Source organism: Girardinichthys multiradiatus, chromosome X (genome assembly GCF_021462225.1).
Source record: "Girardinichthys multiradiatus isolate DD_20200921_A chromosome X, DD_fGirMul_XY1, whole genome shotgun sequence".
In the NCBI taxonomy this organism is placed as follows: Eukaryota; Metazoa; Chordata; class Actinopteri; order Cyprinodontiformes; family Goodeidae; genus Girardinichthys; species Girardinichthys multiradiatus.
Window position 1 is genome coordinate 14,997,521 of NC_061817.1, and position 24,881 is coordinate 15,022,401.

Below are 24,881 nucleotides of genomic sequence, written 5' to 3' on the forward strand. Positions count from 1 at the left end.
CACAAAATGTAATAAATGTACAATTACTGCCAATAATATGTTGATTATTACAGTTATATTCATGTTATTTCTAAAATGTAATTAGTATTTTGAGTTTTTATACAGAGGTAAACAACAGCTCAGGTAGACTACACATTAATTTTTGTCTTAATGTTCATTTAAGTATCAGACTCCAAATAAGCACACCTTCGTTCAAATCATTACCACACTTTAATGTTTCTTCATGGCTCAGTTGAAGTGATAAAAGCACCCTTTCAGGCAGTGACACAGACACATATGATGGCAACAGAGTCTGGAATACTTGTAATAGAAATGACATGCAGTATCACATTTAACCTGAATAACTAGAATGTAAAGAGTTGGTTTAAACATGATATCGTGAGACAGACTCCTATATTTCCTAAACTGGTCATCGACACATGCTTTTCACTCACTGCCAGTAAAACCACAGCTGTGATGTTTGTTGTAATGCGGTAAATCATGTAGTTTACATACTAAGTGTAAAGAGTGTAATCTGAGGACAAATACAAATATAGATTCACACACAAATTAACAAATATCCACACCAACAGAACAATATATGTATTACTACGGAAAATGTGTGCAGCTTCTTTCTACCAGCTAATGATGGCTTTTTATATGGACGATCTGGCTCACTGCCCAGGGCACCACTCCTTTACGGGGCAGCCCAGGCACTCAAACTAAAGTTAGATCAGTTATGCCACTAATTAGTTTAATGCTGTTCATTTAGTAGTCCAGACAATGAATGGTGGGCATCCTTCTTTGTTGTGAATATATATATATATATATATATATATATATATGAAATTGGGTTTAAGAGAATGAGATGTTCTGAGAATATATTTTAGCAATATTTCTGAGAAACAAAGACTTTTTTGTTAAAACAAAGCAAAAGGTAAAAAATTCTCAAAGATATTTCTTTGAACAAGAGATTTTCAAATGTTGTCAAGAGTCGTCCAAAGACGTAATAGTTCTTTAATTTAGTGCAGAGTAGGAATCTGTAAATCAGTGACAGACTGTTTTTACAGAGAACCACCACTGATTTAAAATTTCTGTGTTTAGAAAAGGTCAGTGGCTGGTCTGCTCAAGGTCAAATCTCCTATGATGGGAGATAATGGGAAAAATTCCTATAATTACCCCGATTTTCACTCTAAACCTTCACGGTTCTTCTCTAATCTACACAATGAACCTTCCTGCATTTGTCTGATCCGAAACCATTAAGCGGACCTGAGGGATCCCATTATAGGAGCAGATGTTAAAATCCTCAAAGTTTCCCTTGTTTTCCATGATTAACCCATCTTATCCCATCTTTCTATCCCTTGCTTTTGCATCTGCTGTTGCCTGTGTTAAATACATGCAAACGTGACCCTGGAAACTTCGAAGTACAATAGACAACAGAGAAACCACTGCTAAGAGGGGAAGTAAAACTGACAACACTTTGTCTCCTCTCACAAACACACTCTGAAGTCTGCACCACAGCAGGATTAATGTTTTTCCTCGTTTTTCTTGTTGTTTTTTTTTTACACTAACAGTGGACAAAGTGACACAAAAACTCCCAGCACTTCACAGTTTGGTTAATTTATGGTCCCAGCTTCAATTTAGTGATCACTGTAAACATAAATAACACAAAGAGGATTTGCTTTGCATTAGTTAAATTCAGCCCACGGGCAGAATAACTTATTGTAGCTGTGGTCTGAATATATCAGCTCTGTTCATTAAGTACCTGCCTGCACTAGTAACAACCTCATATCAGCTCTGACTGAAACAGAGTAGACTAACATAAATGTCTATAAGAGCCCAGGAACACCTCTGCTATTCCCACCAATCCGACCCGGAGCCTCGCCATCCACCAGGAGCAGATCTCCGTTACGAGCTGATGATCTGTCCGGACCAGGTCTCGTGTTTGGTCCCCGGGTTGAGATGTATGAGCTTCACCTCCACGGCCTGCACCTTAATGTTCTTAGGGGGGACTCGGCACACTTTGTATGTCACCTCGTCTCCCTCAACTGGAACGTACTCCCCCTCAATGCTGGAAGAGAGACAAACAGAAGCAGGGAAGCTCTGTTTTCCTTTAAAATGTACTTTTAGAGGTAAAACACACAAAGGTTGAGACTGATATAGATACATTTGTATTGGATGGAGAGATGGATGGTGTTTAGCTTCTTTTTAAATGAATCATGGAGCAAATCAGATGGACCACGAACAATTAGGTAAAATGTCCAGTCTGGCGTTTTGAGGAAAATAAGGTTATACTGCAGAGTATATTTGCAGACTGTGCTTGAACTCCTCTAACATTAGACGCTTTCCTTAGCAGAAAGAGAAAGCAAAGAGAAGCTGTTTTATTTCCAGACTTGCCACTGCAGGTGCGGTGTTACCAGTAATTCAGCTAACACGGCGTGTTTCTTTTGCTGCGTGTTCGCTGTTGTTGCCACTTACTCTGAGATGTGAACAAAGATGTTTTCTCCAACGTGGGATGGTTGGATGAAGCCATGGCCTTGTGATCTGGAAAAGTTCTTACATACGCCCTTAAAAACTGGACCTGAGTGAGCACGGACCGTACTGCAGACAAAAAAGTGACAATAAATGACTGGGAGAAACATTAAATTGGTTAGGATAGGTTACTTTTTCAGTATTCATGTGAAGTTCACACGCAGAGCTTCACAGTACACAAAACAAACCAGTTTCTACCCCCTTATATAACAGTTTTGAAGAACATTTTCTGTCTGTCTTTGTAAGCCAGGTATTATATTCAGGTAATATATAATATATTCCTGCAGTTATGTTATTTTAACTAGTCAAACTCCTTAAATGTCACATTTTGCACATCAGTCTCATAAATATTATTGTATTCTATCAGGATTTTAATATGACAGGCCCTGTATGCTACTATTTTCTCTAACAGGTTTCCTGTTCTGTCAACACTACAGTCCCTTCTATATTTTGATAATAATGGAGGGACGCTTAAAAAATAAAACTCCTTCACATTTCTAAAAGGTAAAAATGGGACAACCCTGACATGCAGAAATTACTGCAGAGGTTTCGGAGGGTAAAACAGGAAAAAAAATTGAATAGTGACCTTTAACCTGCAGTGAAAGCTACTGGAACAGTGTGTCTCGTTGTGAAATAGTTGCTCAACAGCAGGGAAGTTGGTTCCTGCTAATGTTTTAAAATGTATGAGAGCATAGTGGGTTACAAGTCATCTGTATGGAATAATTTTGGTTTTGTACCATAATGCTTCATCTGCATACCTGCTTTCAAATAGATTAAAATATATATCAGTAACTGTTGTCTTTATGTGCTCCCTAATGCAGCTTTTGTTGGAAAGCTAAAGGGACAAGTCTGCAAAGCAACAGTTAAAAACTACTTTACCAAAAACTAAACTACAGCTCCTGAGCATCATCATTAAAGAGGGCTGGAAACTACAGGAAGGAGGTTCACAGCTGAAACTTCACATCAAACTAGACATTAAGACAGAGCTGTGTGGTTATCTACTTCTCAGCTTGGCAGCAACTGTTCATACATACGCTGAATAGGTGCGGTTGCGTTTGGTCGGCAGTGGGCTGGGTAGGTCCCGGGGAAGCGGGGGCTCCCTCCCTTCCTGCCACGCCCTGTTCCCCTCCCTTGGGAAAGGGAAGGAGAGGGTGAGGGGGGTGTTGGGGGAGCGCAGCGGCGTTCCGGAGGGTGACGTGAGGCTGGGGTCTGCCATGTCAAATGTGATGAAGGGACGTAGGACTGAGGAAGATGATGTGGAGCAAGTGGTTGCTGTGCTGTCACCACTGTCTGTCCTCTGCTGTGTCTAATAAGTGAGACGCCCACCACACTGTGGGTCAGCACTGCCGATCCAGCTCTGTCAGCAAGACTTACTGTGAGGAGAAAGAAAGAGGGGAGAACAAGAGGTCATTAAGGGGCTGTCTTATTTGGATGTGATGGTTAGAAGAAAGAGTGGGGGGAGATCTATAAATAAAAACCCTATTTATGCAACAAATAAGTCAGAAAATATCTATTTTTCTTCGTTTATTCAGTGTCCTTAAGTAAATATTTTAAAACAATAACGCAACGCTAATAGATTATACTGGCTTGCATTTGAACTCCTAACCAATTAAAGTTTTTTATATTTTGTCACTTTACAAATAAAAAAAAATCATGTATTTCATTGGAATTTTTTATGTTAGACCAGTCCTTTTTTCTCCTACTGTTTGTCAGAAAACTAACACTGCTCATCACCCTGAACACACCAGCCCTACAGTGAAACATAGTGGTGGCAGCATCAGGCTGTGGGGATGTTTTTCTTCAGCAAGGGCAGGGAAGCTGATCAGAGCTGATGGGGAAATGGGTGGAGCTATATAGACGTAAACACCGGAAGAAAACCTGTTAGAGGATGAAGAAGACTTATCAATAGAGCAGAAGGTTGTCTTCCAACAGGACCAAAACCAAAAACATACAGTCAGAGCTACACTTGAATGGTTTAGATCCGTGCATATACATGTGTTAGAACAGCCCAGTCAAATTCCCTTAAAAACTGCTGTTCATAGATTATCATTGCAATCTGATTGAGTTTAATCTATTTTAAAATGAAGAATAGGCATAAATGTCAGTATTTTGGTGTAAAAAGGATGTTAGATGCATCTTACAAAAGACTAGCAGCTGTAAATGTAGTAAGAATGAAAACTATTGACTCAGGTGGTTAAACACATATACACACATTATTTCATAAAACCTTTTGAGAACCATGTACCATCTTAATTCCACTTCATAATAATTGGTTTTCAAAATAATTTAGCCACACTTGTGGTTGTGATGTAGAAATGTTCAATAAATGTGGAAATCTGTGCAAGGCACTATGCTCTTAATTTTGGGTTATTTCAATGAACAAATGTCTATAAACGATGCAGAACAACATTATTCATACCATGATCACTTGGAAACAAATGCAGGAGCACAGTGCAGTGTTTTGATAACCCGCATCATGTCACTCATGAGATACCCTGTGGCACCCATCTAAACAATCCCCCCCAGCCCCCCTAGACACAGGGTACCGACAACATCAACATGTATGCAAAGCAAGACCAGTTCAATTAATACCACAAGACAACCCAACGCCAAAAACAATCTATGCTCCCACTCCGTGACAACATGTACAATGACTTTTCAGAGCTCTGCTGACTGCAAAAGGGAGGATTTCTATTAGGGTGTCTTGCTATTCATAAGCACTTCTTCTTCTATGGCATTTCACAAGCTTGGAGCAAATAGAGAGAGGGATCTTGGACCATTCATTTTTCTCTCTTGTGCAGAGTTCTGGGTTCTCTTTTATGCTTTCTTCTCCTCAGGTTTTTTAAAACATTCCAGTCTGGGGATGGAGAAGGTCATGGTATAAGGTTGATTTTATGTCTGAAACATTTCTGTGTTGATTTGGCCACATTTTGGATCTTTGGAAGAGAAATAGGCCCACAGCATCACAGATCATCCAACGTGCCTAACAGTGGGAATGACGCACTTTTCCACATATTCATCCTTTGTTTCACACCAAAATCCCGTGAGCAACATCCTAAAGAACTTGTCCCACCTTGGTTATTCTCTGTTTGAGCTACTGCTGTTAGGCAGACAGTACAGGGTACAGGGCCATCAAAGCAAGGACAAATAGACTGAAAAACTGGTTTTATCCAACCGTGGTTAGAGCTATGAATGCCAGTGAAATAAAATAAAATAGCCATGTCAAATGTCACCGTAAAATAATGCATAAATATCTTTTAAGTTGTAGTCATCATATCCATTGTCACTGTACAAGATCTACCACTGCTGGAAATGTCCATGGTCTGGTATATACACACACACACATACATGTAAATAGGACCAGCCTGGTAGCCAGTCTTCATTGATTGCACATTGCACCAGTAAGAGCAGAGTGTGAAGGTTCAATTAGCAGGGTAAGAGCACAGTTTTGCTCAAAATATTGAAATGCACACAACATTATGGGTGACATACCAGAGTTCAAAAGAGGACAAATTGTTGGTGCACGTCTTGCTGGCGCATCTGTGACCAAGACAACAAGTCTTTGTGATGTATCAAGAGCCACGGTATCCAGGGTAATGTCAGCATACCACCAAGAAGGACGAACCACATCCAACAGGATTAACTGTGGACGCAAGAGGAAGCTGTCTGAAAGGGATGTTTGGGTGCTAACCCGGATTGTATCCAAAAAACATAAAACCACGGCTGCCCAAATCACGGCAGAATTAAATGTGCACCTCAACTCTCCTGTTTCCACCAGAACTGTCCGTCAGGAGCTCCACAGGGTCAATATACACGGCCGGGCTGCTATAGCCAAACCTTTGGTCACTCATGCCAATGCCAAACGTTGGTTTCAATGGTGCAAGGAGCGCAGATCTTGGGCTGTGGACAATGTGAAACATGTATTGTTCTCTGATGAGTCCACCTTTACTGTTTTCCCCACATCCAGGAGAGTTACGGTGTGGAGAAGCCCCAAAGAAGCGTACCACCCACACTGTTGCATGCCCAGAGTGAAGCGTGGGGGTGGATCAGTGATGGTTTGGGCTGCCATATCATGGCATTCCCTTGGCCCAATACTTGTGCTAGATGGGCGCGTCACTGCCAAGGACTACCGAACCATTCTTGAGGACCATGTGCATCCAATGGTTCAAACATTGTATCCTGAAGGCGGTGCCATGTATCAGGATGACAATGCACCAATACACACAGCAAGACTGGTGAAAGATTGGTTTGATGAACATGAAAGTGAAGTTGAACATCTCCCATGGCCTGCACAGTCACCAGATCTAAATATTATTGAGCCACTTTGGGGTGTTTTGGAGGAGCGAGTCAGGAAACGTTTTCCTCCACCAGTATCACGTAGTGACCTGGCCACTATCCTGCAAGAAGAATGGCTTAAAATCCTACTGACCACTGTGCAGGACTTGTATATGTCATTCCCAAGATGAATTGATGCTGCATTGGCCGCTAAAGGAGGTCCTACACCATACTAATAAATTATTGTGGTCTAAAACCAGGGGTTTCAGTTTCATTGTCCAACCCCTGTATCTATATAAGTTGTTTCCTTATTTTCTAGACTTAAGTCTGCATGATGTTTAATTATTATGTTTTTATATCTGCCCTGAAAGGCCTTCACCTTAGTATCCGCTGTGCTTGTTACAATGACAATAAATCTGTAGTGTTTGTTGCAAAACAAAATCTTACTTTTAGTGTCATCTGACAATCACAAACAGTTCTACGTAAAGGTTGAGTGGACTTTGATAAACTCCATGTTCATGCTGGGGTTTGGACAGAAAATGCTTTGCATCACTCCTATGCAGCTCTTTGCTGCAGTTCTCTGTTTACCTCCCTTATCACCCGCTCTCTGTGTGGTGACAACATAAACATGAGCCGTCCTCTGACTTAGTTTTATACCCTAGGTAAACAGAAACAAATATAAAAGTGAAGTGTAAATTTAAAAAGTGCTTCGCTTACATTTATTTTAAGGGATTGTTAGGGGTCACCAGTGACCTCCTGTCCTGTGTGTGCCTACACCACATTGGGAACATATTCTATGCGTCACACACTGACTGGTCAGGTGACCTCGCCTCTCAGTTCCTTCAGACGCAGCTTCTCCTTAGACCCACGCCGTTACGCATCTTCTTACAATAGCTGATCATTTCACCATGATGACAGTCTGGAGGACAAAACAGCTTACGTGTTTTTGCGTGTGTGTGTCTTTGACGTTCTTTACGCCCAATCTGTTATCAGAGTGACGTCAGAACAACTGCAGAGTGGTGCGTTCATGACGTCAGGGACCTATTCCCATATGATAAATTGCAGATGGCTTACTTTTCCTGCAGGACTGCAACACGAGAATTACTACAACTACTACTACTACAGGGCGCCTTGCTGTATATACAGTTACTACTGTAACATAAACCAAAATAATAACACATGAATAAATAAAGCAACAATATTTTCCTGGTCCTGAGTAATCTGACATATGTGCATTTGAATTGCATGTTAGCAAAATAAATAAAAAGGCTACAAATAAAAAGGTTCCACAGCTGGCACTTATTTGCACCTTCAGCAAACAGACTCGGCCACTCGCCCTCTAATCTCAGCAGTTTCTCTAAACTGGGTGAAAAGCAATAAAAAGATCATCTGAGCGCAATCAGACAATAGAAAGTCAAACAAAAGCAGAGGAAAAGGTCGCTTCTCCAAAACAAGATGATGTAGGAATGAGGCGAATATATCAGCCATAAATGATATAAACCCTTATAAACGGCGATTATTCTCCGGCAGAACAACCATCATTGTTCCGATCTGTAAAAACAAAGCAACCCTGACCCGCTGCGCTCTGCAGGCGCTTCAGCATGCACACACCCCTCAGAAAAACTAGCACTTACTTGCAGCATGGGTGCCAGAAGAGGCAGAGGACGATCAGATTGTGTGTGTGTTTTGGCTCGATGCGGATTATATAAAGAGCAATTAAATAAATAAATCGAGTAAATCCGCGCAGATCTGCCGGAAAACCCTGGTGTGACGCCGGCGCTGGAGTTGACGGTAGAAGGTCTGCGCAGCTGCAGGAGATTCCGATGGCGTGATGTGACTTGTGCCTGAAAGTGACTTTGGTCATCTCCCCCCACCTGACCTGCATCCGCAGAGGGAACAGAGAGGCCAGTGTTCCTGGGGAATCTTTGCCCCTGTCTGGAGAAGGCTGTGACATAAACTCGTTTTATTTGGGCTGCAGTTATTGCAGCTGCTACAGGTTGAATGATCCAAACAATGATGGGATCACATACTTCCCTATTGGATTGGAAAGGGTTGATATTTCATACATATTTTAGTCAATCAGAGCAATCAGTCATTTTGATTAGCTTTTACAACTGGAGCATTGACAGGTAAGGGGGAATTGCCCATGAAACAAAATGTTTGCCTATTTGATTTTACAATAAACACAAGTGGGTCAGACCTAACAGTGTGTGATGGTAAGAGCACACATCTGCTATAATCACATGGGCCTGAGTCCGTCACTTTGCGATTTTAAATGCAGGTTGATAATCTCTGGATATATCCTATACATCCTAAATGTTCTTATCATCTGATTGGGATAGTTTGCATCAACTGATTGAATCCTGGATAGAACAGGACAATGATCCCAAATAAACATCAAAACTGGTTTTGAAATGGATAAAACAGTGTAACATTCAGCTTCCAAGAGCCTCAACATCAAACCTTATTGAAAATGTATACATTTGTGTTCAAAATAACACCAGTCTAACTAGCCTAACCTGATCAATCACTGTTTTTAGTAGAAATCATCTTAGTACATGGCAAATAAGTTACTAGTAGGTATAGTAGAGTCATAGAAAACCAATAGAACCAACATTCATTATATGCATGCTCCTTAGTCAGTGTAATTGAATAATTATACTGAACGAGGCATGTTCAAAATAATAGTGTGGAGGTCAATTACAGAGTTAATTAATTCTGTGAAGAAACAGTGTCAATAAGGTGGCTCTTAAGAATAACCACGGCACATGTACATGCTTTTCTCTCTGAAAATCTGACAAAGATGGGTCATCCCAGGCATTGTTCAGAAGAACAGCACACTTTAGTTAAGACATTGATTGGAGAGGGGAAACATATGAAGTAGCACAGAAAACAACAGGCTGCTAGTCTAAAACTATTTCCGAGGCTTTATAATAGAAGGTAAAACCAGAGAAGTGGAACAAAACGAAAGCCTCCCATTTGAATGGATCGAAGAATAGTCAGAATGGCAAAGACTCAGCCAATGATCATCTCCAGGGTGATCAAAGAAGGTCTGGTGTTAATGGTGAGTACTGAGACAATTAGAAGAAGCCTGTGTGAAGCTACGCTACGGGCAAGAAGCCTCCGCAAAGTCCCACATGCTGGAGAGGAGACAATTTGCCAGAGACCGCATCAACTTGTCTAAAGAGAAATGGAGAAATATTCTGTGGACTGAAGAAAGACTGTTCTTTTTGGGTCCAAGGGCTGCAGACCATTTGTCAGGCGACCCCCAAACACTGACTTTAAGCCACAGTACACTCAGAAGACAGTAAAGCACGGTGGTTCAAGCATCGTGATATGGGGATGTTTCTCTGACGATGGTGTCTGGCCTATTTATCCCATACAGGGGATCATGGATCAGTCTGCACATATACAAATACTTGTCTTATGCCGAAGAGGAAATGACCTTCAAAATGGGTGTGTCAAAGACAACGACCACAAACACACCAGTAAGAGAGGATCGTGGTTCCAGACAAACAAAATCAAGCTCTGGAGTGGCCAGCCTAATCTGTGGACCTTAATCCGATTACAAACTTGTGAGGCGACATCAAAAACAGTTTCTGGAATGATAAATCCTAAAGACTTTCAAGTTTATACAGTAAAAAATTGAGTTTGTACAGAAAAATGCAGACACAGCTTGATGTTAATTTTCTGTCATGTGACTACAATGACTGATACATTTCTCTTCATGGTTTGATTTAGAATATAATGTGCAATGTTCCCAAAGAATGGAAATACAAAACTATTCTAAGGATTTTTGGCTTTACTCGCATGTTTAAACACACTGCTACTATTTTTAAACACAGCAGTAGAATGTGTTTAAAAGCCAGCTTTGTGCCAGGAAACCAACCAATTCAAATGACCCCTGCTCTTTCTGCCAAGAATGGGGGTCAAATACTCTGCCAGAATGATCATAGCTACAAAAACCACAGGAACGTTTACCCAAATATCAGTGGGGGTGTATGTATATGTTTGAGCATTTTTGTATATTTCTGTTTCTGTGTTGATTAGAGAAAATTACAAACCTAAAGTTATGCACGCAATTCTGTGTTTAATATATATATAAAAAATGTTTTCATCTAGAAAAAAAGGAGATTGAAATGCATCACTAAAAACCTAAAATGAACGATATTTCTCTCCATGATGAGTCCGTGTAAACTGACAGACCACACCACCTCCTCTGGTGAAACGGCTCTTCACACGAATGAAAGTTGATAAAGGTTGATAAAGACGTGGAGCCTGCAGTGAGGGTAACAAATTGATTACAAGCCTGATTCCCAGTTAAAGCTCATTACTTCGTTGTTGTCATGTTGCTGTTATTTGGATCTCGACAGCAAATCAGTTAGGCAGAAGAAGAGTTTATTGCAACAAAATAGTCTCTCCCCACACACAAAAACTCATTTTAGGACAAATAAAATTTTAAAACATCTGCAATATAAACCACATTTATTGGCACTCCTGGTAAAAAGCCTTAGAATAGTTTCTGCTTTTACTGCAGCAGGATAATGTCACACAGAAAAGCTCAAAGATCCTGCCTTTAATTGGAGTACATTTATTTAGTGGAAAAATTAGGGTTTCAACAAATTTATTTCAAATTTCTAAACTTTCAGTTTTCAGATTCTTCTCTCAGTTTTCATGATATTAGGATCATTTGAGTACAAAGAATTCACCTAGCAGGGTTTCTCTTCTTTTCAGAAATTATCTATTTCTACTTAAATCAGTTCGTATCTATCAAACTTCAAATCTCTGAACCGGATCCTAAATTAAACAAATGTACTTCAAATCATAGCTATACCTTTATTTCATAAAAACACCATAAAGTAGGAATTTAAACTTTGTTTTGTTCTAAACCGAGCTTCGATCAAGACCCTTTGGTCTGGTTTAACATCCAGGATGTAAAAGGCAGAAAAAGCGGTTGAATATACCTTTTTAGATTTTTGAGTGAGCGTGTTTCCACCTGTTAGTAACTCCTAAATCAAAATTATCAATGACTTAGGTAAAAACTCACATTTCGGTGTGTCAAACTGACAATAATTATATCACCTGAAAGTAAAACTGTATAGGAAGTCTTTATTACCTCAGAAATGAATGTTTTTTCCTTTAGCTAATCAGAGAAGAAATGGTCTGAAAACTCAAACCGTTTTCCATAAATACCCAGACTTGGAAAGTAATCACAATCCAGACTTTAAAATTGTGAAGAAACCCTGTTAAATATTCCCTCTTAAGAAATGATAGTTTCTTAAGAAACCATAATTTCAAAATCAATCTTTCATCTCAGGATCCCGACCTAAATCCCGTGGAGAACCTCAGAAAACCTTTCGGCTGAGCTGAAGAAGAGAGCACTCTGCAGGGACTGTGCAAAGAGGAAGGATAATTGTGCAACCAGGTTGGATTTGTCTTCTTTACAACTTCATCAGTGTGTGATTATGCTGCTACATATTTTAAGGCTTTTATATAGATCTTTTTTTTTGGGGGGGAGGGGGTTATGATGAAACTGTACTTTTTTTACTTTAAGTTACTAAGAATTGAGAGACTACAGTAGAACATAAATAAATTATTATTGGCTTAATTTGTTTTTTATTTTGGAAACTTATGTTGTAGAAATCACATGAATATACTTGTTTTGTAAACAAATACACAGAGGACCCAGTATGACACGTTTACGCCAGCTACTTCCTACACCGGAGCGTGGCTCTGTCCAGAACGCAGCTCGACTCATGTGACAAAAACAGCAGATTTCTGTTTACTGTCCTAAATGTCTCCGGATCAGCTGCAGCGCCCTATCTGCTGACAGATGTCCAATCGCGTGTTTGCTCCTCCTCTGTGGTGCTAGCTGTTCCACCAGGACAGCAGCCCCAGTCCGGACTCACAGATGGTCCCCTGGAACGAAAACACAAAGTCAGGGTGATTGCCGCTCGTGTTCGAGCAGCGACATGCAGGCCAAAGTCTGAGTCACTGAACACGCACAGCACTCATAGCTGCATGACTCTGCTGTTAAAGGCCCAGAATAAGGTTTAGTCGGTGAAACCTTCAAACAAAACCACAGCAAAAAGAAAAAAAGGGTTGATTACCCGTAGACAGAAAAATAAAATATGTAAGTAAAAACTAATCTGGGCTTTATGGAACTATAAATAGTATAACGAGTATGAACCAGCTTGATCAACATAATAAGCTGTTAATAATAAAGGCTTAATGCTCACCATTTGAGCAGGGGTGCCACCAAAGGGGGCTGGAGGGTGGGACAAATTGGGGGTACCGGCCCCCCTTCTGGTTCTATGAACAACATTTTATGCTCACCCCAGCTCCACTTTATATATGATAACTACATAGTGAAATGTTGCAGAGTTTTAATAACTGCTGGTTTTGGTGATTATCGCTGGTCCCCAGCTGTTTGGAAACGTTTTGCAACATCATGGTGACATAAAGGCAGCAGATGGCTGAAATTAAAGTACCAAAATGATTTTGGGAACCTTTATTTTAATGAGATAAGAATGGTAAATAAAAAGAACAAACTGACTTCTATAACAATTTACCACAATGCTTTGCAAACGTATTCAGTTGTTCTTATATTTTGTCACATTACAGCCACAAACCTGAGTGTATTTTATTGGAGTTTCATGTGACGTACCAAGAAAATAGTGTATTGGTGTTGAAGCGTGAAGGGAAAGGATTCATAATTTTAAATGGTTTTAGAAATTTTGCATTTGTTGTTAGGCGTTTCTATTCAACCGCTTCACTTTGCTCCCCTTAAATAACATCCATTGCACTTAATTCCCCCCAGCTTTGCACATCAAGAGAAATAGCTCTTAACTGGAGTTAGGTCTGGACTTTGACTAAGCCAGACCAGATGAAGCTATAACTATGCCACTTGAGGAGTTCTGGATAGAGCATATTTACAGACAAAATGCAAACTGAATATTTTTTTGTACAATTTTTGCCTAATTATTGCTCCAGTTAACATAATCCAGCTAACAATTATTTGATTATTAAATTAGTCAGTCAGTCATTTTCTACTGCTTATTCCATAGTGGGTCGCGGGGGAACTGGTGCCTATCTCCAGCAGTCTATGGGCAGTCTATTAAATTAGTTGACGATTATTTCAATAATTGATTATTCACAATTAATCCGATGAATTGTTTCAGCCCTAATGTAATCCACTTTATTATAGCTCTGGCTGTATGTTTAGGGTTGTTGTCCTGCTGGAAAGTGAACCTCTGCTTCAGCTTGTTGCTGCCACCACGTTTCACAGCTGAGATGGTGTTTACAAGGGGGAGACGTTTTCTTTCCATTTTCCATAATGGCCAAATTTGTCTAGTGCAAAACTCCACACAGGTGGATTGAATTTACCATTTAATTAGTTGCATTTTTAATTAAAGGACATTAGGGTACAGGGGGATAAATGCAAAAGCACAAAACACATTTGCATATTTTTATTTGGTCAAAGTTTTGAAAACCATGTATCACTGTCCTTCCACTTCACAAATGGCCAATACTCTGGGTTGGTCTACTGTGTTAGTCAGTCTTTTCTAGATTCTCCAGAGCATTGGCTGCATCCATCTGTAGTAAACTAGAGCAAAGCTGGCTGCCTTTAGATTGAATGTTGTGATATCTAATGCAGTCTGTGGTATTATAGCCAAAATAGTTTTAGAAATCTGGCAAAAAACTAAAATATTCATTTTATGTTCATTTGGAAAGTCCTTAATAATGTTACATTTGCTTAGAATTCCACTTTAATATATGGAGTTTATAGGAGCACAGATTCTGGTAAAATGTTGGTGTAGGCTCTCAGAAGTCCCACACATCACACTCTTAAGTGTTTATGAAGAAGACAACTGGACTTCTGGCCCTACTCACTTATTTGATTTAATATTTGAGTCGTTCACACTTGACGATCCAAACATGTCACACAACGATGTAAATGTGGCTTGTTTTAGTCACGTGTCAAAGTGTGAATGGGTGGAAAACCACCTGGGAGGCTTTTGAAGATAGCAATGTGACACATTTGAATGGTAAACACAGGTGATTTGAGAGAGGGGTGAAAGACTTTAATTAGAGGAGGTGACCATCAAGTTTTACCTTTTTAAACACCTACAGAGCAGCCTTGACTAGTCTCCACAGGTGGTTTTACGGCAATTCACGCCGTGAGACGTGACCAAAACAAATTAGGTGACATGTTTAGATCGCCAAGTGACAATAATAAACATCGAACCGAACAGAGGAAAGGGTCATGGACTCATGTGACCCCATAAATGGCCCCATAAGTGATCTTAAAGGCCCTTTCAGTGTGATTGTTTTCACTAAGACTTGTATAAGCTTGATACTTCCAACCCATGTTCAGAACTAAGGAAGCCTTTTGGATGAATGGCGAAGCATCTTCATGAAACAATAGAAGAAGTCCAGTTGCTTTCAACTTGAACAATTAAGATATTTTGGAAAACTGCAAACACCATCAGATCTATCAGAGTTTAAATTATTGAAAAGACTCCAGAAATATCTGATCTTTCACAAAATCACAGTGACTGATCTCACTACGTTTTATAAAATTAATGATTCTTACAATCAGTGTGTATGGAGCCTGTTTTTTGTCCCCACTTTCTTGTGCTGGCGGTGCAGTCGCCTGTCCAGGTTGGGCTGGAGTGTCAGGCGTGGCGGTGGCCGGCCCTGTTGGCGACGTGTCCACAAAAACTTCATCTGCCACACGGAAACGGATCTCCTCTCCCTGGTCCATGTAGAGGTCATGTGCTCCCTCCTCAGTCTCGTACTCCCAGAGCCAAACCTGTTCTGCCTCGTCACTGGGGCTAAAACTAAGGAACGCTCAACTCAAACTACAGATTTAGTAAAACAGAAAGCAAACATTATTCAATAATGATGCTCAATATTAAACCCCAATGCTTTATTTTAAAAGGTTAGGATACAATTTAGCAGGCTGCTGAAGAGACTCAGGTGGGATCAGAATGTCATCGAAGAAACCCATCGTCACTGTGAACCAGAAAGGTTGACCACATGAATAACGTTCCACAGTTGTATTATTCACTATGAATATAAGGACATTCAGAAACATCCTCTTGAGCTCTGGAGAACTTGGATGATTCTTGATTTTGTGCCGTAATCCTATCATAAAGTCAAAGGCAAAAGAAATGATGTGCTTGCTGTTTCCATCGGGTTTGAAGAGGAACCGTAAAACCCAGTGACGCTAATCAAATAAACTTTATTAACTGACGATCAGAAGGTGTGATAGCCACTATGATAGCAGAGGTCTAGGCAGTATGCTGCTCTGGAGCAAGTGTTAACACAATGCCAAGCAGGAAAGACATCAGCAATGAACACAGGGAAGTAACTGTTTCAACCGGTTCAGACAATCATAGGTGCAACATCCAACTGTGAGAAATAATCTAGTTTGGCTTGTCTGGAGGTGTAGTAGAAAACCCCCTCCTTTAAAAATGAACATTATTAAGGCTGCGTTTACAAGAACCATAAGAGTTCTGGAACAAAAAGCTTCAGACAGATGAGTAGAGATGCTTGGTCATAATGCACAGCAACACGTTTGAAGAAAACCAAGAGGGGTTCTCATCACATACCAAGCATGGTAGTGGAAGGGTGATGTTTTGGGCTTGCTGTGCAGCTCTATAAACTTGTTTTCCTGTAAGTTTTGGATACACTTTAAACTCCTCTGTGTACCAACATATTTCAGAGTCAAATATGAGTCAGACAACAAAAACTTGGCCCAAATTCTTTGAAAGAACAATAATCAAAGACATCAGCAAATCTACTACAGAAAGGCTAAAAAACAAGAGTCAATGTTACAATGGTCCAGTCAAAGTCCAAGCCTCCATCTGATTGCAAAGCTGTAGCACGATCTTAACAGAAATGTGCAGAAACAAAGGCCCACAAATCTCACTGAAATGCAGCAATTTTGTAAAGACGAATGGACCGAAATGTCTCCATAAAGCTCTGAGACTGATGAAGTCAGATAGAAAACAGCCCACTTAAGCTATTCAATCAATGGATTTCTTCAACGTCTGTCTATTCTATATTATATTTAAATATATTCATGTTTGTGTAAGCAGAATCATGACTAAGGATGGTAATGGTTACCATGAACTCCCTCCTGACTGCAGTATTTGATCTTGCCAATGAGGATCTCTTCGAGGAACGGGTGGAAGACGACAAACCTGAAGTGGACTAAAACAAAATCAAAGGAAAGATGGGATCAGGCATCTGTAACCTGAATTTATTCAACAAGGCATATTGATATAGTGATTAGCCAGCAGTCAGTGTGACATTTAGATGATCCTCAAATTACCACGAGAAAAACTCTATCACATCACCTTCATCACTGTCATACCTTTAGTGTGTGAGGCGCCGTCTCCGGGAAAAATGTAGGAGTCTTCCAGTTTGGTGATATCATACAAGCAGATGCAGAGACCCACATTGTAGACCACCTGGGGTCAAAGAGCAGGTGTATTAATTTTACCATAAAAAAGATTTAGTACAGCAGCACAAAATGCAGGAAAACACATAATTATATGTGACCCGGTCTTTCTTCTCCAAGTCTGACATTATAGGAAACTAAACCTTTCCTCCTGACAGAACTGGTATAACTGGGTTGGGTTTGTAGGCCACCTTGCTCACGCACACCTTTTTTACTCTGCTGCCTACAAATGTTCTGTGTGAGCAAGATCAGGCCTTTGTGATGGCCACTCAAAAACCTCGAGTTTGTTGTCCTTTGCAACTAACTTACTTACATGCTTAGGGTCAAAGTTCATTTCGTAGACTCACAGATGTCTCAACTTTCAGCCTGATGTCTTGAGATGTTGCTTCAAGTTTTCAATGCTGGCTTTTGCTCTGAGGTTGATGAACACATTTTTCACCAAAACACGTTCCTCTCTGGGACACAATAACAGATTCCTTCCTAAGAAATATTATAGTTGGACATTCCTATGAAGTTTAATGTCCAGCCATAATATTGACCTATGAAGTTGGACTTATGAAGGTCCACAATTCACTTGTCACAAAAGGAGGAACTGTGTTTGAGGCGTTGCCTTAAAATACATCTACAGGAGTGTTTCCAATAAACTTAAATGTTGTGATTTGAACCCATCAGTAAATCACCAAAGCCATGACATTATCATCAGGGCTTCCACAAAATTAGAGATGCACCAATATGAAAATTTGGGTCTATAAATGACCACACTGCTGACATTGCTTCTCTGCTTCATCGCACAATCCCGTGCTGCATCATTATCACATGACCAAACAAACACCACATGGCCAACTCCCTCCCCTCCTGAAACACAAAAATGGAAATAAACATCAGTTGTTACTATCAGCCCAGCTTTACTCATCAGACCGATATGTTAAAAAGTGACTAACATCGACCAATACCAATGTTAATGGAGATATTTCATGGATCTCTTAAAACTTCTTCTCTCATTAACATGGCATTTAGCAAATATAATTCATTTTGGTAATCCTAACTAAAACAAGAACGTTTAGTCTGATTTAATGTCAGACAGTGAGAAAAAGTAAAAGTACACTGTCTTTATATACAGTGTATGTAAATATGTGGTTTTAACTGTATGTAATCAGGTACAAATCACCAATTAGTGATCGGTTGGCTTACAAAACTGGTTATTTTATAAAACAAAACTTGCATAGCTGTGAAAACATTTTGGTGTAACATATAAACTGTTAAATATAAAATATTCCACTACAAGCTTTTAGGGTTAGGACGTCTAATGCAGGATTTTGTACATTTCAAAGGTTGCTTTGAATGAAAGAGTAATGGGAAAAATATTTAGTTGTGCAAACTTTGCAGCGGCAGTTTTCGGGGCAACTGTTCAATAAGAAGGGTTGTCGGTTTGATTCCAGCTTCCTTTTCTGCCACATATCTATGTGCTTCTGGGCAAGGCATAACTTGCTTACTGATCTGTGTATGAATGTGTGCATTTGTGAGTGTGACTGGGTGAATGTGGTTCTAGTGTAACACGGACTGACTAAAAGGCGCTTTAGAAACTCTATCCATTTACCACACATTAAGATTATTGTGCCAAGTGATCAGATGCATATTGATTCACTGCAAAGAGCTTTGTTGGCTTAAAAAGACCCACTTTATAACAGAAATCCATGTATGCTGTATTATGACTATTTACTTAAATTTAACCACGTCTGCCCAAATCACGGCAGAATTAAACAAGCACCTCAACTCTCCTGTTTCCACCAGAACTGTCCGTCAGGAGCTCCACAGGGTCATATACACGGCCGGGCTGCTATAACCAAACCTTTGGTCACTCATGTCAATGCCAAATGTCAGTTTCAATGGTGCAAGGAGCGCAAATCTTGGGCTGTGGACAATGTGAAACATGTATTGTTCTCTGATGAGTCCACCTTTACTGTTTTCCCCACATCCAGGAGAGTTACGGTGTGGAGAAGCCCCAAAGAAGCGTACGACCCAGACTGTTGCATGCCCAGAGTGAAGCATGGAGGTGGATCAGTGATGGTTTGGGCTCCCATATCATGGCATTCCCTTGGCCCAATACTTGTGCTAGATGGGCGCGTCACTGCCAAGGACTACCGAACCATTCTTGAAGACCATGTGCATCCAATGGTTCAAACATTGTATCCTGAAGGCGGTGCCGTGTATCAGGATGACAATGCACCAATACACACAGCAAGACTGGTGAAAGATTGGTTTGATGAACATGAAAGTGAAGTTGAACATCTCCCATGGCCTGCACAGTCACCAGATCTAAATATTATTGAACCACTTTGGGGTGTTTTGGAGGAGCGAGTCAGGAAACGTTTTCCTCCACCAGTATCACGTAGTGACCTGGCCACTATCCTGCAAGAAGAATGGCTTAAAATCCCTCTGACCACTGTGAAGGACTTGTATATGTCATTCCCAAGACGAATTGATGCTGTATTGGCCGCAAAAGGAGGTCCTACACCATACTAATGTATGTATTGATCTACAAATGCTACCCGAGGGCATCAAACCTCCTGTCCTCTAGTAGGCCTGTTCACCTAACTTGTTTCAACAGATCAGGATTTCTCAAAAAGTCAGTGTCAAATGTTCAAATTTCAAAATCCATGTTTGCAATTTCATGTATAAATACAAACGTTTGCTATAAACTTCTTGTCGATTTCTTCTTGAAGAATAAGCAAAAACAGGATGCATGGACTGAACCGATGGATGAATACATGTGGATAGATGGATTCGCCCAACCTTTATCCAGACTTGTCTTCCAAGTGAAGACCCCCCAACGCCCACGTGGGGAACGACAGTGACACCTGGAGAGGCGTGATCGGGAGGAATGGCCTCCTGAATCCGAGTGGTGTTTTGTTATTGGACTTCTGTGCTAGTCACGGATTGTCCATAACGAACACCATGTTCAAACATAAGGGTGTCCATCAGTGGACTTGGCACCAGGACACCCTAGGCAGGAGGTCGATGATCGACTTTGTTGTTGTATCATCAGATCTTCGGCCGCATGTTTTGGACACTCGGGTGAAGAGAGGGGCTGAGCTGTCCAATGATCACCACCTGGTGGTGAGTTGGATCCGCTGGACGAGGAGAAAGCCGGACAGACTTGGCAGGCCCAAGCGCATAGTGAGGGTCAGCTGGGAATGGAACGGTGGAAGGAGTACAGGTGCTTCTCAAAATATTAGCATATTTTGATAAAGTTCATTATTTTCCATAATGTCATGATGAAAATTTAACATTCATATATTTAAGATTCATTGCACACTAACTGAAATATTTCAGGTCTTTTATTGTCTTAATACGGATGATTTTGGCATACAGCTCATGAAAACCCAAAATTCCTATCTCACAAAATTAGCATATCATTAAAAGGGTCTCTAAACGAGCTATGAACCTAATTATCTGAATCAACGAGTTAACTCTAAACACCTGTAAAAGATTCCTGAGGCCTTTAAAACTCCCAGCCTGGTTCATCACTCAAAACCCCAATCATGGGTAAGACTGCCGACCTGACTGCTGTCCAGAAGGCCACTATTGACACCCTCAAGCAAGAGGGTAAGACACAGAAAGACATTTCTGAACGAATAGGCTGTTCCCAGAGTGCTGTATCAAGGCACCTCAGTGGGAAGTCTGTGGGAAGGAAAAAGTGTGGCAGAAAACGCTGCACAACGAGAAGAGGTGACCGGACCCTGAGGAAGATTGTGGAGAAGGGCCGATTCCAGACCTTGGGGGACCTGCGGAAGCAGTGGACTGAGTCTGGAGTAGAAACATCCAGAGCCACCGTGCACAGGCGTGTGCAGGAAATGGGCTACAGGTGCCGCATTCCCCAGGTCAAGCCACTTTTGAACCAGAAACAGCGGCAGAAGCGCCTGACCTGGGCTACAGAGAAGCAGCACTGGACTGTTACTCAGTGGTCCAAAGTACTTTTTTCAGATGAAAGCAAATTCTGCATGTCATTCGGAAATCAAGGTGCCAGAGTCTGGAGGAAGACTGGGGAGAAGGAAATGCCAAAATGCCAGAAGTCCAGTGTCAAGTACCCACAGTCAGTGATGGTCTGGGGTGCCGTGTCAGCTGCTGGTGTTGGTCCACTGTGTTTTATCAAGGGCAGGGTCAATGCAGCTAGCTATCAGGAGATTTTGGAGCACTTCATGCTTCCATCTGCTGAAAAGCTTTATGGAGATGAAGATTTCATTTTTCAGCACGACCTGGCACCTGCTCACAGTGCCAAAACCACTGGTAAATGGTTTACTGACCATGGTATCACTGTGCTCAATTGGCCTGCCAACTCTCCTGACCTGAACCCCATAGAGAATCTGTGGGATATTGTGAAGAGAACGTTGAGAGACTCAAGACCCAACACTCTGGATGAGCTAAAGGCCGCTATCGAAGCATCCTGGGCCTCCATAAGACCTCAGCAGTGCCACAGGCTGATTGCCTCCATGCCACGCCGCATTGAAGCAGTCATTTCTGCCAAAGGATTCCTGACCAAGTATTGAGTGCATAACTGTACATGATTATTTGAAGGTTGACGTTTTTTGTATTAAAAACACTTTTCTTTTATTGGTCGGATGAAATATGCTAATTTTGTGAGATAGGAATTTTGGGTTTTCATGAGCTGTATGCCAAAATCATCCGTATTAAGACAATAAAAGACCTGAAATATTTCAGTTAGTGTGCAATGAATCTAAAATATATGAATGTTAAATTTTCATCATGACATTATGGAAAATAATTAACTTTATCACAATATGCTAATATTTTGAGAAGCACCTGTACTTCGAGGATCTCCTCGATCCTGCCATCACGCATTCCGTGGTGGAAACAGAGGCTGAGGATTCAGGGTTGGACTCTTTCATCGCCCAGGCTGAAGTCACCGAGGTGGTTAAAAAGCTCCGCGGTGGCAAGGCTTCGGGGGTGGATGAGATCCGCCCTGAGTACCTCAAGTCTCTGGATGTTGTGGGGCTGTCATGGTTGACACGCCTCTTCGACATTGCGTGGCGGTCGGGGACAGTGCCTCTGGACTGGCAGACTGGGGTGGTGGTCCCCCTTCATAAGAAGACCGGAGGGTGTGTTCCAACTACAGGGGGATCACACTCCTCAGCTTCCCTGGTAAGGCCTACGCAGGGTATTGGAGAGGAGAGTCCGACCGATAGTCGAACCTCAGCTTCAGGAGGAACAGTGTGGTTTTCGTCCTGGCCGTGGAACACTGGACCAGCTCTATACCCTCTACAGGGTTCTCAAGGGTTCATGGGAGTTTGCCCAACCGGTTCACATGTGTTTTGTGGACCTGGAGAAGGCATTTGACTGTGTCCCTCGTGATGCCCTGTGGGGGGTGCTCCAGGAATATGGAATTGGGGGCCCTTTACTAGGGGCCATCCGGTCTCTGTACAAGCGGAGCAGGAGTTTGGTCCGCATTGCCAGCACTAAGTCGGACCTGTTCCCGGTGCATGTTGGACTCCGGCAGGGCTTCCCTTTGTCACCGGTCCTGTTCATAACTTTTATGGACAGGATTTCTAGACGCAGCCAAGGGCTGGAGGGGGTCGGGTTTGGGGACCAGTGGATTTCGTCTCTTCTTTTTGCGGATGACGTGGTCCTGCTGGCCCCATCTAGCCAAGACCTACAGCATGCGCTGGGGCGGTTCGCAGCCGAGTGTGAAGCGGCTGGGATGAGGATCAGCTCCTTCAAGTCCGAGGCCATGGTACTCGACCGGAAAATGGTGGCTTGTCCTCTTCAGGTTGGAGGGGAGTTCCTGCCTCAAGTGGAGGAGTTTAAGTATCTCGGGGTCTTGTTCACGAGTGAGGGAAGAATGGAGCGGGAGATCGACAGACGGATCGGTGCGGCTGCCACAGTAATGGGGTCGCTGTGCCGGTCCGTTGTGGTGAAGAGAGAGCTGAGCCGAAAAGCAAAGCTCTCAATTTACCGGTCGGTCTACGTTCCTACCCTCACCTATGGCCATGAACTTTGGGTCATGACCGAAAGAACGAGATCACGGATACAAGCGGCTGAAATGTGCTTCCTCCGTAGGGTGGCCGGGCACTCCCTTAGAGATAGGGTGAGGAGCTCGGCCATCCGGGAGGGGCTCGGAGTAGAGCCGCTGCTCCTCCACATCGAGAGGAGCCAGCTTAGGTGGCTTGGACATCTATACCGGATGCCTCCTGGACGCCTTCCTCTGGAGGTGTTCCAGGCACGTCCCACCGGGAGGAGGCCCAGGGGACGGCCCAGGACACGCTGGAGGGACTATGTCCCTCGGCTGGCCTGGGAACGCCTTGGGCTCACCCTGGAGGAGCTGGAGGAGGTGTCTGGGGAGAGGGACGTCTGGGCATCTCTGCTGAGTTTGCTGCCCCCGCGACCCGGTCCCGGATAAAGCGGAAGACAACGAGTACGAGGATGCATGGACTGGTAATGGAAAAACCGATGGATGAATACATGTGGATAGATGGATGCACCCAACCTTTATCCAGACTTGGAAAACACTTAAAACGGATTCCATGTTTTTACACAAGAATCCCTAAGCTCTGACTTAAGCTCACCGTATGCAATCACCTGTTACTCTCTGCTATGTAAAAGTTGTGAGGCCACCTGGCTGCATGTTGTCATTTTGCCTGCTGTGTAACTGTGTGTCCTGCTCGCAGATGCAGTTCTTTGCAGCATAAACCTGCCGTGATCCAGCTGATCTGCCGCCCTCACCTTGTTGGCCAGCTTCTTGTTCAGCTCCTCCGCTATGGCATCATTCAGTTGTCTCTCGAAGTTCCACGGAGGGATCCGCACAGTGTCCACCATCTCCACCAGCACGAACATGATCCACGCTTCACGCTAAGAGCAGCCCCACTCCCACAGTCAAAACACTGCCGAGTGGCGACAAGAAGGACGCTGAGTTTAGTAGAACAGCATTTTAAATTCTTGTTCTCTTCAATTAATTACAGTGGCTTACAGTGCAGGAAGAAACAACGTAAATATTGTACAAACTTCTTTCCTACATCGCACTGAATCAACGTGAATTCTTGCGACAGTACACATTTGATTTTCTTCTTCTGGTTTGTGCGCCGGCCTAGTCTCACTGCTGCCACCTCCTGGAATTATATCACTCCTACAGCGTCCAGTTAGTCTTCTTCTTCTGTTTTTTTTATTTGCGGATGGCAACCATCTTAAGGTGTATTTACCGCCACCTACCAGGCTGGAGTGTGATCATAAATAATCTCAGAGGGAATATAATAATACAACACAAACATACACACATACTTTAAATACGATTAAATAACCCTGTGTTTATTAAAAATCTAATTAATTTATTTCTAACATAATTTGATTTATTTCCTAAAAGATTTATCATAGAAAATCCTATTTTCTCTCAATTTAGTATCGATTTTAGTTGCTGATGTTCCTCTGAATACTTATTACATTCTAATAATACATGCTCTACTGTTTCCATCTGTTTACAATAATTACAAGTCCCTGTTTCGTGCTTCCCCATTCTGAAGAGAGAACTATTAAGTCCAGTATGACCAATTCTAAGTCGAGATATAACTCTTCTTTCCGCCTACCATTCATACAATTATTACCCCCCACATACTTT

The 24,881-nt window shown here is 41.8% G+C and overlaps 2 protein-coding genes across 5 annotated transcripts; both read right to left on the reverse strand.

Annotated features, from left to right (window-relative positions):
- Positions 1–485: 485 nt before the first annotated feature.
- Positions 486–8,739, reverse strand: LOC124862911 (cold shock domain-containing protein C2-like). The gene is made up of 4 exons (XM_047357113.1): positions 8,421–8,739; positions 3,546–3,884; positions 2,458–2,580; positions 486–2,050 (listed from the first exon to the last, which is right to left on the reverse strand). The coding sequence occupies exons 2-4, from the start codon at positions 3,725–3,727 to the stop codon at positions 1,888–1,890; spliced, it is 468 nt and encodes a 155-aa protein (XP_047213069.1). The 5' UTR covers positions 3,728–3,884; positions 8,421–8,739; the 3' UTR covers positions 486–1,887.
- Positions 8,740–11,163: 2,424 nt separating this feature from the next.
- On the reverse strand, positions 11,164–24,432 carry LOC124862333 (DNA-directed RNA polymerase III subunit RPC8-like). Of its 4 annotated transcripts, none has more exons than XM_047356186.1 (7): positions 24,286–24,432; positions 23,996–24,153; positions 17,171–17,267; positions 16,921–17,007; positions 15,741–15,804; positions 15,383–15,617; positions 11,164–12,705 (listed from the first exon to the last, which is right to left on the reverse strand). In XM_047356186.1, the coding sequence occupies exons 2-7, from the start codon at positions 24,104–24,106 to the stop codon at positions 12,655–12,657; spliced, it is 645 nt and encodes a 214-aa protein (XP_047212142.1). In that variant the 5' UTR covers positions 24,107–24,153; positions 24,286–24,432; the 3' UTR covers positions 11,164–12,654. The 4 variants fall into 4 exon arrangements, with proteins under 4 accessions (XP_047212142.1, XP_047212143.1, XP_047212141.1 ...); XM_047356187.1 differs by having other exon boundaries at positions 24,275–24,415; XM_047356185.1 differs by having other exon boundaries at positions 24,240–24,378.
- Between the last annotated feature and the right edge of the window lie 449 nt (positions 24,433–24,881).